This window comes from Nematostella vectensis, chromosome 4 (genome assembly GCF_932526225.1).
Source record: "Nematostella vectensis chromosome 4, jaNemVect1.1, whole genome shotgun sequence".
Classification (NCBI taxonomy): domain Eukaryota; kingdom Metazoa; phylum Cnidaria; class Anthozoa; order Actiniaria; family Edwardsiidae; genus Nematostella; species Nematostella vectensis.
The window spans coordinates 17,672,736-17,686,816 of NC_064037.1; the positions used below are offsets into that span (position 1 = coordinate 17,672,736).

At 40.0% G+C, this 14,081-nt stretch overlaps 2 protein-coding genes across 21 annotated transcripts; one reads left to right on the forward strand and one right to left on the reverse strand.

Annotated features, from left to right (window-relative positions):
• Nucleotides 1–5,683: 5,683 nt before the first annotated feature.
• LOC5506958 (ectonucleotide pyrophosphatase/phosphodiesterase family member 5) lies at nucleotides 5,684–10,676 on the forward strand. 2 transcript variants are annotated; one of them, XM_048726490.1, is made up of 2 exons: nucleotides 5,684–9,792; nucleotides 10,201–10,676. In XM_048726490.1, the coding sequence occupies exon 1, from the start codon at nucleotides 6,185–6,187 to the stop codon at nucleotides 7,469–7,471; it is 1,287 nt and encodes a 428-aa protein (XP_048582447.1). In that variant the 5' UTR covers nucleotides 5,684–6,184; the 3' UTR covers nucleotides 7,472–9,792; nucleotides 10,201–10,676. The 2 variants fall into 2 exon arrangements, with proteins under 2 accessions (XP_048582447.1, XP_048582448.1); XM_048726491.1 differs by having other exon boundaries at nucleotides 5,684–9,304.
• Nucleotides 8,178–13,990, reverse strand: LOC5506965 (NFATC2-interacting protein). 19 transcript variants are annotated; one of them, XM_048726475.1, is made up of 8 exons: nucleotides 13,494–13,968; nucleotides 12,750–12,887; nucleotides 11,891–12,053; nucleotides 11,638–11,782; nucleotides 11,313–11,419; nucleotides 9,927–11,147; nucleotides 9,746–9,763; nucleotides 8,178–8,970 (listed from the first exon to the last, which is right to left on the reverse strand). In XM_048726475.1, the coding sequence occupies exons 1-8, from the start codon at nucleotides 13,763–13,765 to the stop codon at nucleotides 8,809–8,811; spliced, it is 2,226 nt and encodes a 741-aa protein (XP_048582432.1). In that variant the 5' UTR covers nucleotides 13,766–13,968; the 3' UTR covers nucleotides 8,178–8,808. The 19 variants fall into 19 exon arrangements, with proteins under 19 accessions (XP_048582432.1, XP_048582436.1, XP_048582433.1 ...); XM_048726479.1 differs by having other exon boundaries at nucleotides 9,927–9,944; nucleotides 10,276–11,419; nucleotides 13,494–13,966; XM_048726476.1 differs by having other exon boundaries at nucleotides 9,685–9,763; nucleotides 9,927–9,944; nucleotides 10,276–11,419; nucleotides 13,494–13,966.
• Between the last annotated feature and the right edge of the window lie 91 nt (nucleotides 13,991–14,081).

Below are 14,081 nucleotides of genomic sequence, written 5' to 3' on the forward strand. Positions count from 1 at the left end.
TCAAGTCTTGCTTGTTTTCTCTTTCTTTTAAAAGGGCTTATCATGATCGCAAGTTATCATTATTCACCGAAAACGTATTTCAACTTCCAAGGTTTGGGTAGAAATTAATTGCGCCCAATTTCCGCGACATTCTTTCCGTTGTTTTACTTCAGATGATAAAAATTTTCTGACTGATCTGGCATTAGAATAAGGCGTGTTTTCATATGATCTTACAATAAAATAAGGCGTGTCTTCATATGATCTGACAATAGAATAAGGCGAGTTTTCATATGATCGGTCACGATCACAGGGTAAGTTTCCATTTTATTTTACATTGTGCCACCATGTCGATTCTGATTGGCTAAGAGCGCGCGATTTATTTTGAGGATCACGAAATCTGATCAATCAGCTAGCCGATAAAGATAACGTGGATAATCAGGTTGTAGTCTAGTGATTCTACGCTCATAATGCATCTTGGGCCTAGGGCGGGAAGATTCGAAGAGAAAGTGGCGGAAGTGTGTTGACTCTATCAATGTATGATGCAGCCAGGCCTTCGGGCTATTTCCACTTGTCTCGGCATTGATTATTCCGGATATCACTAAAACCTCATCCCCAAATTGTTTATTGCCCTGGAATAGGGGACTTGCGTTGAGAGATCACATGACCTTTCTTGGTGACAAATTCAAAACAAAATAACCAAACAAAAAAAAATAGAAATGACTGCGCCCGTCACAGTAGAGAACGACGAAAAAATAAAATCTTTAAAACAAGCTAAACCCTTTCTAAAAGAAAAGAATGCTGGCTTTTTCCGTAAGCGCTGAATAAGTTGCTTTTTATTGTTGCTGGTATTTTGCCGCTAAAAAATTGAGCGCGGGCTACAGCTAGTTTGTAACCCAAACTGTCACGTGATCTCAAGTCCTACATTAGCCCGAGAAGCCGTGCTGCTAAGGAGCTACACACAAACAGCACGTGACCCGAATATTGGTTCTCCCTTCGCTTCAAAAAGCATCTTTAAGGGTGTACTGACATTAGTGTTGCTCGGTAACGACGTTGCTACGCTGATGGCGTTGAGCTCGCCCATATACATAACACGGAATTCGTCATTTCAAGCTTTCCTGAAGTAAAAGAAATAAAAATATGCGAGAGAGAGAGATGCCTTTTTTAATGAGGGATTCACTTAATATCACAATGATAATGTACGCATGGCCCTCAACAGAAACAAAATTAATAAAAGCAATTTACAAATCTGTTTACAGCAAAATCTTTGACGAAACTATTTACAATAACAATCCTTTGCTGATTTATAAACTTATTTACAGAGTTGTGATGTATTCTCTTAGTTTTGCGGAGAAGGCGGTGATTGACTTGGCTTCTTTGATTTCTAGTGGCAATGCATTCCACCTTTTAGCTGCTACAAACTTAAAGCTGTTTTTTGTTAATGTAGTCCGAGCCTTTGGAAGTACTAAGTTATGGTTTGCTGCATTTTTAGTGTTCTTGTTATGTACATCACTACACTTAACGAACATATCTCTGATATAGCATGGGGTCATATTGTTCATTGCCTTAAAGAGCAAAACAAGTTGTAGGTAGATTATTCTTTTGTCGAAGGGGACAATATTTAGTTCTTCAAAAAGTGGTTTTGAAGGTGCATCCCATTTCTTATCGAGGATAACCCGCGCACATCGTTTCTGGAACTTGACCATATCGTCGATGTGTTGCTTTTTGGTCGAGCCCCAGACGATAGCACCATAGTCTAATATTGGCTGTATGAGCGAATGGTAGAACAGGGTTCTTGCTTTAAGTGACAGGAATTTCTTTGTCCTTTTTAACAAGCCTAGTCGCTTGGAGATCTTATTGTGAATGTACTTGAGGTGGTTGTCCCAGGTTAAGGAGTTGTCTAATCTTATGCCAAGCAGTTTAACTTCATTGACACATTCAAGCTGGCCATTTTCTGTGCTGACTGTCAAATCCTTTCCTGCCAATTTGCGCAACTTTGGCTTGCTACAGATAAGCATTGATTTGGTTTTGCTTTGGTTCAAAACCATTTTGTTTTCATTCGCCCATCCATTCACCTTTTTTAGCTCTTCAGTAAGAATAGACTCAACCTCACTAACGCTACTTCCACTTGCGACTTGTGTTGTATCATCTGCATATATCTCGAGTGCGCTGTTGGAGACTTCAAGTGGTAAGTCATTAATAAACAGGATAAACATTAAGGGACCTAAAATCGAGCCCTGGGGAACGCCTGCAGTAATGGGCTGCGAATCTGATAGCTGACCACTTATTGTTACTTTCTGTTTTCGGTCTTCTAGATAAGACTTGAACCAATTTAGTGACTTTCCAGAGACGCCATATATGGAGAGCTTCTTAATAAGCGTGTCATGGTCTACTAAATCAAACGCCTTTCTGTAGTCTATGAGGTTCAAGCCAGATATTAGTCCCTGATCCATATTTCCAATGAGATAATCAATCAACTTTACTAGGGCAGTATCGCACGAGTGATAGGGACGGAAACCTGACTGGTTACTACTTAATAGCTTGTGGCTGTTTAGGTATTCATATAAGCAAACGTGTATGTGTCTTTCAATAACTTTGGACAGGGCAGGTAAAATACTGATGGGTCGGTAGTTATCAACACTCAGGCGGTCTCCAGCTTTATATATTGGACAGACTTTCGCCTCTTTCCAGCGCGTAGGGAATCGTCCAGTTTTTATACTTTGGTTGATGATCTTAGTCAACGATGGAGCTATGGCTGGGGCTGCAGCCCTTAAAAGGCGAGCACTTATACCGTCCAAACCTGTGGCTTTACATGTTTGTAGTTGAAGAAGATAACCTTGCACAAATTCTTGCATGACTTTGGGTATTTCAAATTTAGTGCCACTCGGGATTTTGCTATCAACAAACCCTTTTAACTTTTCGAAATCTGAAGTTGACAGCGTTCTCATGTTGACATTGCTATTTCTGTAGGTGGCAGCAACGGAAACAAAAAAACTCGTTAAATGCATTAGCTATTTCACGTGGATCTGTGATGGTGGGTGTGTTGCTTGCATTGCCTCTTAGTTGCGAAGGTGACGGTTTACTTGTCTGCCCGATAGCAATTTTTAGATATCTCCAGAATTCCTTTGCCGTTGAACTCTGTTCAAATGACTTGTTGAAATGATTTCGTTTAGCTTCTCGGATGGATTGAAAAACGTTATTTCGAGCTGATTTAAAAGTTTCCCACGCATCTGAGTCACTATTACACTTTCGGGCTCTCTCTAGCAGCCTGTCGCGATCTCTAATGGCTGCGTAGAGTTCAGGCGTCATCCACTGTGGTTGGCTTTGTTTCTTTACACGCTTTCTAATAAGAGGAGCATGTATATCAGCGATACTTAGGAAAGTCCGATTCCAATAATCCACAGCGTCATCAAGGTCATCAAAGGTGTCCAGCACACTCCACGGGGCCTCATCAAGGTCTTTTAGGAAGGCCTCCTCATCCAGCTTCTTGCAGTCACGGTAGGAAATATAGACATGGTTTTTATCTGCTGCGCGATCTTGTTTCTTTTTGTATCTGCGCACAACGCACACTGGTAAATGATCTGATAGTCCGATGTTGCATACCTTGGTCTTTGTGATGCACTGTGGCTGGTTGGTGTAAACGTGATCCAAGCAAGCCTGGCTCTCTGGACGAGTCACTTCATTGATGGTTTGAGTGAAACCAAGGCTGGTGAGGAACTTGATTAGACGATGCTTGTGGTTTTGCTGTTTGAGGAAGTTGATGTTGAAATCCCCCAGTAGTAGCGCTTCTTTGTTGGTGATGTAAATTTTTTCTATGAGACCTTCTAGCTTAGCATCCATTTCAGCAGTTGAATCCGGCACACGATAGACTCCGGCAATAATAATTGGGCAGTTGGACTTGCACGGTATCACTTGAGTGCAAAGGAGCTCTGTGTCACTTGATTCTAGAGTTGGTAAACGGGTATAAGCCATAGCGTGAGATACGTACATCATTACTCCTCCCCTTTCCTTTCTAGTTCTATCTTTCCGCTCAATATGATATCCAGGGATCCCATATTCTTCGTTCGTGTGTGAGGAATTCAGCCATGTCTCGGTAATAATCATCACATCAATCTCCGTACGAGGGTGTGTAAGGATTTCTTTTATTTGCTCGTATTTATTATTATTGGAGCTCCTCGCGTTCCAATGACATATTCTTACACCATTTTTGGACAGTGGAATGCATGGCAGATGGACGTTAGTAGCGTGATTTGTAGCTTGTGGACCTGGATTAAGCTGGACGTCATTTGAAAGGCAGACCAGTAGTAGTGCAATGGAGGCGCTTCTAAGAGAGTCTAAACAAACACGAGCCGGGGCAGTGGACGACGATGGAGTAGATTTGTGTAGTCGTCTGAAGTGAAATTGCGGTGTATCATTTATAATTAGGTCATTTGAAGCTCGGAGTAACACAGAGCTATTGTCATGACTGTCATTTATCCCTCATAGCACCAAACACAGGAATGTCAAAGTGAGGAGCTTCCGATGCCAAATTATCCTGAGCGCTCTCACTACGAACAGCGCGTGCAGTCAGAATTCAACGGTCAGCTCGAGTATGGAGTCGGTTGGCGGTTGTCCCTGACGAATCTGTGTTTGTCCGCGCGAACCGACGAAGACAAGCCGAAAGCTGCGCGAGCCGCGAAAAACTACAACTTTCAACGGAGAAACTTTTAAAAGAACTTGTAAAACTTCTCAAATCCTGAATCGTGTAAGTCCAGCCGCTGGCTTCTTGAGCACGATGACCTTATTAAGAAATTCACAACTTTTCAGATTTGGCCGTCAATGGAAAGCGCAAAAAATAAAGCTGATTTTCAGGAGCCGGTTTGCGCGTGACTGCCACGGATGGTGGTGATGATGGTGCGTTTCAAGTTCTCAAAAATTGACCTCTCAAAAGTTGATCTCAGCCTTTTCGGGTGATGATATTTCCAATATTTTGTAAAAACGAGGATTCAGCGAAGATTTACTCAAGCCAACCTTTTTGAAGCCAAAGTTTTCAATTTTCAGTACCTGTGCGCGCTGCAAACACCGAACGTTCGCGCACGCACTGAAAATTTTATTTTAAAGTAGCGCGCGCTGTATCAGAATTTTAAAATACTTTTTCAATTGTCATCATGAAATGACGGATATCGTTCCTTTTAAGTGTAAATACCACGAAACACTATTGGAATTTGTTTTTAAACTTCATTTCAATTTCATAATGTGAGATATCAGTGTGTCTGAGCAGGCCGAATGAGCACGCGCGGGCTTTGTTTCCGGTTCTGCGTTTTCTAAAAAAAGCTTTTTGTTATTTCAAAACGCAATATTCTTTATGTATTCCTTTTTGTTAAATTCTCCTTCATATAGCTAAGCATGGATTAAGCGTTAATCTAACAGAAACCAAAATTATATCAAATAATCTGAATTTCAGGACCTTGTAAAAATCATAAAAAAACAATTACTCAAACATTTCTAAAACGCATGCTTGGCTTAATGTGCCCATCCCTCAAGATTCATAAAACCTATTCAATATTTGTTTTCGAGCAAGAATACTTGAAACATTTGCTTTTATCTGTATCTATCACGTCACATTATGACGTCACGGGTAACGTCATCATAATAGTCAGCACACTTGTGGTGGTCAACTTGGCAAATATCAGACCCTTATGACTTTCTACAAGGCTTTTATGCTATATTCAATTTTCCTTAGCAACAGATGTCAGTACACCCTTTAGTGCTCAGAAACAAAGCACAGTCACTAAGGCTAAGTTTCAAACGTTGTATTATCGATGATCCGTATTCAATGCAAATGAATCGAGTCTATTGTTTAATCTTCATTTGTGTAGTGTTTGTCTACTTGTTCTATCAGAACCACGTGATCGGAACAAAAAATATCTTACGCTGAGTTCATTGCACATCAAAATGGCGGCACAACAGGAACTGATTTATTGCATACGTCGCGTAACTATGTATGTTCAACGTGCACACATAACAATTTGCATGTACTTGCATAGAATACGGCTCATGGATAATACGACGTTTGAACTTAGCCTAAGAAAGCTTTTAAAAAATATTAACAGGTGGCAGTGGCAAATGCTGATAACAAATGGGAGAGACCTGCTCTGAAAACACGTAAATCAACTGGTGACCACACTAATCACAAAAACTCATTCTACAAGTTGAATACCAAACTACGATGGATTTTAACGGTCGCACAAAAAACAACCAATCAAGGTTGGTGATTCTACTCTTTCATATCTTGGAAACCTTAGGAACAGTAACTGGAACAAAGGAATTAAAACAGACAGTTCTTCTAATCTCCCTGGATGGCTTTCGATGGGATTACATGAGCAAAGCTAGCACCCCTAATCTCGACTTTCTCGTAAAAACAGGTTCGAAGGCTAAATTTATCCGCAGTGTTTTTCCCACCACTACGTACCCGAATCACTTTAGCCTGGTCACGGGTCTGTATCCGGAGAACCACGGGATCGTCGCCAATTACATGTATGATCCCGTATATAGGGGCAGGTTTAATATCAGTGTCACAAACACCACATGGTGGAGCGAGTTTGGCGCTAAACCTATTTGGACGAGTAACGAAGAGCAAGGCGGTAAAAGTGGAGTCCTCTATTGGCCAGGTTATAATGTGAAATTCGGTGGAAGATATCCCACACTGGATGTGTTGACTCCCTCGGGAAACATAGACATAGGGAATCAAACGGGCAGAGTCATGAGTTTTGATAAGAGAGTGCAAACGGTAGTGAAATGGTTTTCAGACGAGCGACCGCCGAATTTCGTCGCATTGTATTTCGAGGAGCCCGACGAGACAGGTCATAAGTTCGGACCAGACTCGGAAGAGGTTCGGGACGAAATCGCGAGACTAGACGGAATTATTGGAAAACTTATCACAAAACTAAGTTCAAAGGAACTCTTGGACAAAATAAATATTATAGTCACCACTGATCATGGTATGACAAATACTTCAACGGATAAACTTATCAATCTAAATGATTATCTCGACCCGGACGAATACGACATTTGGGACGCTTCCACGAATATCATGATTTCTCCCCGGAAGGGAAAACTACAAGAACTTTACACTAAAGCGAAAAAGATACCACATTCTACGATATATAAAAAGAAGGACATTCCACCTTACCTGCATTTCGGTCATAATCGACGAATTCCGGAACTGTTTTTATTGATAGAGGAGGGCTGGACTGTCAAGCGTTGGCCAATAGGAATTAAGCCCAAGGTTCCACGAGGTAACCATGGTTACGACACTCAGTACAGGGACATGGGTGGGTTCCTGGTTGCGCGTGGTCCAGTATTTCGGACAGGGCACACGGTGGGTGGGTTCGATAATGTGCATCTATACCCCTTACTCTGTAGCGTGTTGGGCATTCAGCCACGCCCCAGTAATGGTAGCATAAATATTACTCGAGGAATGTTAAGACCGTGGTTTGCTAATAGAGCATTGTGATGACAAAAATTCGTACCTCAAGGGATGTCCCTGAAAGACTATTCAGGCTGTCGTTTGCTGAGCTTTGATCTTTATAGTACTGCAAGGATTATACGGATGTAGAAAAGAACCAAAAATATTGTTACAAGAAGGTAAAGAGTCCAGACAATCTGCGGTTTGAGGTAGAACAAATTGATTTTTTTTTACCTTGTGGATTTTGCATGATACGAACCAGTTAACTAGAAGTCCTTAACAACCCATTGGATGTAACATCCGTAAATATGCGATTTCGGATCAAACCCACAGGAAACTCCCGCGTCGAGAAAACTTAAAATGAAAATATGCGTCTCATTCATTACTTTTCAAGGTCATGTTGGTCGAACTTGATAAACAAATTCCAATATTGGAAAAAATCAACTCAACACTGATTATATCATTTCCTCTATAATTTTTCTATTTCTCCGGGGTCGCCGGAGTCGAATCGGGGGTCGGCACTCGACCCCAAGCTCGCGCGGACAGACTCAACCTCGTCTTATTAAACTAATCCTCTAAGAGGTTTGGGGTCTGGTACTGGATGGCGACGACCAACAAGTCGCTCTCCCAGGGAAACGAGTCAAGTGTCTGGACCTAGAGAGGATCTCAAAAACCTAGAGAGGATCTTAAAGACCTAGAGAAAAAATACAGAAAAAAACCTCATCAACAACCCTTATAAACAAGTACACACACCTTTTCGAGGCTGTGATTGCGAATAACAGTCACACCATTGGTTACTGAAAACATAGTTATGCTTACATGATAAATAGCATAAATAATAATGAAAACAATATAAAGGCTGTCATATAATGGCTGACAAAGGTCTTCGTGAGAGCAATTTTCACGTGTCTTGCCACCTGGTCAAAATAAACCTGTTTATTGAACAATTATGACGCATATTGTCTTTGCAATCGGATGTGGGGCTAGGGTTTTTAAAAAAGCTCACTGGGCTTAGATCACATTGCAAACGTTGGAAGCAGACGATGGCAAGACCTATAGGCTCCACGCAGAATTACATAACAAACCAACTTGCTTTATGACCGTGTGAGAAACAAAAATACTTCCGCTGATGGCCCATTTTGCAAAAAAATCTAACGCCCTGGTGCTGCAATGCAATTTAAGAATACCTTGCCACAATTGTCCTACAAAAGAACCTCACACCTTTATCGGTATAGGGTATTCCGATATTTACCCGCGATTTGTTCGACTCACGTGCCCCTGTAAGACTATTCCAGTGCTGAGAGAAAATGGAGTCAATAACAGCCATGCGCAAACCCCTCGTATTAGACATACAGCGATACTGTTTACTGACTGTGGTGTGTTATCTAAAATGTTCTGACATCCAAGATATCCTCATCTTCCAGCTCTAGCTCGGCTGGTGTTGAACTGCCCTTGATCACATCTCCGTCAAACGAAAACTGAAGCTTGGAAGATGGAAGTTTGCGAAACTCGCAGTATCTGTCGATGAGACTTTGCAGAGGCTGATCCTAAAAGATAATTTCGCATTTTGTAACAAACCAATTTCAAATACTACAGGTATAAACTTAAATATGTGGATGGTAAAAGAGCAAAAAAAAGTAGAATACCATACCTTGATAACCGTGTAGTCCTGTGTGAATGGTAAAAGAGCAAAAGAAGGTAGAATACCATACCTTGATAACCGTGTAGTCCTGTGTGGATGGTAAAAGAGCAAAAGAAGGTAGAATACCATACCTTGATAACCGTGTAGGCCTGTGTGGCTGGTAAAAGAGCAAAAGAAGGTAGAATACCATACCTTGATAACCGTGTAGTCCTTTGTGGATTGTAAAAGAGCAAAAGAAGGTAGAATACCATACTTTGATAACCGTGTAGTCCTGTGTGGATGGTAAAAGAGCAAAAGAAGGTAGAATACCATTCCTTGATAACCTTGAAGTCCTAGGTGGATGGTAAAAGAGCAAAAGAAGGTAGAATACCATACCTTGATAACCTTGAAGTCCTGTGTGGATGGTAAAAGAGCAAAAGAAGGTAGAATACCATACCTTGATAACCTTGAAGTCCTGTGTGGATGGTAAAAGAGCAAAAGAAGGTAGAATACCATACCTCGATAACCTTGAAGTCCTGTGTGGATGGTAAAAGAGCAAAAGAAGGTAGAATACCATACCTTGATAACCGTTTAGTCCTGTGTGGGTGGTAAAAGAGCAAAAGGAGGTAGAATTCCATACCTTGATAACCTTGAAGTCCTGTGTGGATGGTAAAAGATCAAAAGAAGCTAGAATACCATACCTTGATAACCATGTAGTCCTGTGTGGATGGTAAAAGAGCAAAAGAAGGTAAATACCATATCTTGATAACCGTGTAGTCCTGTGTGGATGGTAAAATGGCAAAAAAGGTAGAATACCATACCTTGATATCTTTGTAGTCCTGTGTGGATGGTAAAAGAGCAAAAGAAGGTAGAATACCATACCTTGATAACAGTGTAGTCCTGTGTGGATGGTAAAAGAGCAGAAGAAGGTAAATACCATATCTTGATAACCATGTAGTCCTGTGTGGATGGTAAAAGAGCAAAAAAGGTAGAATACCATACCTTGATAACTGTGTAGTCCTGTGTGTATGGTAAAAGAGCAAAAGAAGGTAGAATACCATACCTCGATAACCATGTAGTCCTGTGTGGATGGTAAAATGGCAAAAAAGGTAGAATACCATACCTTGATATCTTTATATCTTTAGAGCAAAAGAAGGTAGAATACCATACCTTGATAACCGTGTAGTCCTGTGTGAATGGTAAAAGAGCAAAAGGAGGTAGAATACCATACCTTGATAACCTTGAAGTCCTGTGTGGATGGTAAAAGAGCAAAAGAATGTATAATACCATACCTTGATAACCATGTAGTCCTGTGTGGATGGTAAAAGAGCAAAAGAAGGTAGAATACCATACCTTGATAACCGTGTAGTCCTGTGTGAATGGTAAAAGAGCAAAAGAAGGTAGAATACCATACCTTGATAACCGTGTAGTCCTGTGTGGATGGTAAAAGAGCAAAAGAAGGTAGAATACCATACCTTGATAACCTTGAAGTCCTGTGTGGATGGTAAAAGAGCAAAAGAAGGTAGAATACCATACCTTGATAACCTTGAAGTCCTGTGTGGATGGTAAAAGAGCAAAAGAAGGTAGAATACCATACCTTGATAACCGTGTAGTCCTGTGTGGATGGTAAAAGAGCAAAAGAAGGTAGAATACCATACCTTGATAACCTTGAAGTCCTGTGTGGATGGTAAAAGAGCAAAAGAAGGTAGAATACCATACCTTGATAACCGTGCAGTCCTGTGTGGATGGTGAAAGAGCAAAAGAAGGTAGAATACCATACCTTGATAACCATGTAGTCCTGTGTGAATTGTAAAAGAGCAAAAGAAGGTAGAATACCATACCTTGATAACCTTGAAGTCCTGTGTGGATGGTAAAAGAGCAAAAGAATGTAGAATACCATACCTTGATAACCATGTAGTCCTGTGTGGATGGTAAAAGAGCAAAAGAAGGTAGAATACCATACCTTGATAACCTTGAAGTCCTGTGTGGATGGTAAAAGAGCAAAAGAAGGTAGAATACCATACCTTGATAACCGTGTGGTCCTGTGTGGATGGTAAAAGAGCAAAAGAAGGTAGAATACCATACCTTGATAACCATGTAGTCCTGTGTGAATTGTAAAAGAGCAAAAGAAGGTAGAATACCATACCTTGATAACCGTGTAGTCCTGAATGGATGGTAAAAGAGCAAAAGAAGGTAGAATACCATACCTTGATAACCGTGTAGTCCTGTGTGGATGGTAAAAGAGCAAAAGAAGGTAGAATACCATACCTTGATAACCTTGAAGTCCTTGGACGTGGCAGCGCTGCCACTATGGACTCTGATTGTCATGGCATTTTCATCCTCCTCTGGAATTTGTGACTTTAGTAAAACACATTCTACAGATCAAAATAAATGAGAATTTCAACATTAATTTATAATAACTTGATTAACCAATGAACTGACTTTACTGCTGATTGTTTTTATTATAGTAACCTTTCCCACTCAATTCACATTAAACAAATTATAGCAATAAATGTCCAGACTTTGAGGCACCAAAATACTTATAGTCTCACTAAGAGAGATCTCGAGGATAAAAACTAATACTCATCCTTACCAATGATATCTGCCACAGTTGCCCCCACCCTGAGTGGAGTGTCGTCTGGGTTGATGTTTTGATCCCTTAAGGATAAAAGAATGTTTTTCTTGTCTACTCCTTCTTGAGCTGCTAGCTCTTCTATAACTGACTCAAACTTTTCAATCTAAAAAAAATAAAAATAAATATTTGATATTGACCATTAATCATAAACAACAGTTTTAGAGTAAGGTTTACACTCGATAACAGTAGAATGTATAACAAAGTGGCTTACAGCTTTGAGAGAGAATCGTTTGATCCCTGATGCCGTCCTTATTTTGAGATGTATTTCTCTGTCAACCGAGGAGCAGGCAGATTCCTCATTAAGTAAAATAATGCTTGGGTTCCTGATGGGGACTGGGGATGCTGTGAATACTTGCTTTAGAGCATCAAATTCTCTGAAATCAAAGACTAGAATTTAACTTTTGTGTTGAGCTCTGACAAAAAAAAACAGATCGATTTTAGCATTCAGTTCATCAATCACAAGTATAGCCTGTTTATATGTTTTCTATGGACTAAAGAACAACCCTTTTTTCCCTTTTTTTAGACATTTAGAGCGTTTGTTATGTAAGGTGTGTTGTTGTTAAGGAAAAGAAAAATGATTCCTTTCCTTTCTATGGATAGACCCCCCCCCCCCCCCAATAACAGAAAACAATACCCTCATTTCAACCCCTTTTCATATGGCCATGAATATGCATCAGTTTTTAAATTGAGAAAATTCCAATTTCAATGAAATGTAATTCCTTTTTCAGAAACAGCTTTTTCTTGCTAGGTTGCTATTAGTAAAGGGTTATACAGACTTTAAGCAATACTAGCAGAACTGGATATTGTGATCACATAAAAACATACAGTGAATAAGTGCATCTCCTACAAACAGTTCTAGCACACCATTCTTCATACAAACAATAATATTTAACTTAGCTTGCATGTGTTCTTATTGAAAAATAATAGGCAATACAGTAAATGAATTTGCTTTGTTTCAAACTTCAGTAGACACTTTTCATCAAAGAGTGGCCATTATATGGAGACTTAACTAGTATATAGACCACACATCATCTGATCATATATTTTCCTTATGTTATCAGATAATGTACCTTGTAGACCTCTGCATCTGAACATGCAGCTTTATCAAATCAGCTTGCAGTGGGGGTGGTGGAGGGGATGGGGATCGTCTACTGCCATGACTCTCCTGTCTTTCATCTAAGTTACCCGAGTCATCAGCACCATCCACCCTAAGAGGATACAACATACCTACATCAACAAATGAAGATTGTTGGTTTAATTCCTTAGCTATAATCCTTAAGGTATTTATCACCTGTTTGGTATAGTGGATGGATGTTAAGAGTTGATGGGTCAACATGTTGAAAAGTGAATGGATGTAAAGAGTTGATGAGTTGACACGTTGACAATGAGGATTTAAACAGGGGGATGGGTGATTTTTTTGGTACAGTTTCTGCCACAATTTTTTTTTATCTAAATGAATATATTTTATTCGACAAATTCTTATACAAATTGCACTATATATATACAGGGATTCCGAAAAGTGCACAAATACTACATAAGAGCGCATATTTTTTAAGGGGAAGCTGTCTGACTCTAAAAACTAAATAGATATTTTCAATAGATAAAAGTAATTTGCATCTTTATCCATTAACAATCTTTTAAAAAAATGCTTTTTTGGATCGACATGACACCCTCATCACCACCCCTGGATCCGCCACTGATATACTGTAAGAAATAAATACTGGTTGACAGGATGACAAATGGATGTGTAGAGAGTTGGGCACATGGACCAGTTGGACACATTTGATTAAAAAATGAGCAATTAATAGACTTACGCTAGTGCTTGGTCGAGTTCGTCGTCTTCGCTGCTATTAGCCAGATCTACAACATCATTCTCCGCCTCATTGGTTCTCTCCCAGCCTTGATCCACATCTGAATCATCACTATCATCTATACTGATGGCCGTTTGGCTGGTCGGTACACTGAATGTCAGGGGGATTTGGTTGTCAAATGAAAACAGATCAAGATCATCATCCGATTCTTCGACCTTCCGCCTTTTTTCAGCTTGTAAATTCACCCCAGATCTCGGTCCTGTCTTCCTGGACATGCTATTTTCTATGGGATTAATCCCTAAGTTACCTTACGGCCACAAATAATCATTTTCCTATTCAACATCTCCCGCGAATCTTCTTCTAAACTTTCATAAACCCCACAATGCAAAGCTCTCGCCTGGGATAACTAACACAGGTCGCCCGAGCGTACAGAAAAAACTGCTTTGTCAAAAGAAAAGCATTTGAATACCACATAAAAAGATTATGATAATAAAAGGAAGTAAAAAATTTGCGAATAAAAGTATGCTTTCTTGTCGTATAGTTGAAAGGGATGGAATGAAGGATGCCAAGCTTTGTTTGTTTCACTCTCGC

Excerpts from the sequence above, each read along its gene's own strand:
- LOC5506965 (XM_048726469.1), bottom strand. The coding sequence starts at position 13,765 with ATGTCCAGGAAGACAGGACCGAGATCTGGGGTGAATTTACAAGCTGAA. Across the intron at positions 12,888-13,493 it reads GAACTCGACCAAGCACTAGC|GGTGGATGGTGCTGATGACT; the intron begins GTAAGTCTATTA and ends GTATCCTCTTAG. Across the intron at positions 11,420-11,637 it reads AACTGTGGCAGATATCATTG|AATGTGTTTTACTAAAGTCA; the intron begins GTAAGGATGAGT and ends TTTGATCTGTAG.
- LOC5506958 (XM_048726490.1), top strand. The coding sequence starts at position 6,185 with ATGGATTTTAACGGTCGCACAAAAAACAACCAATCAAGGTTGGTGATT.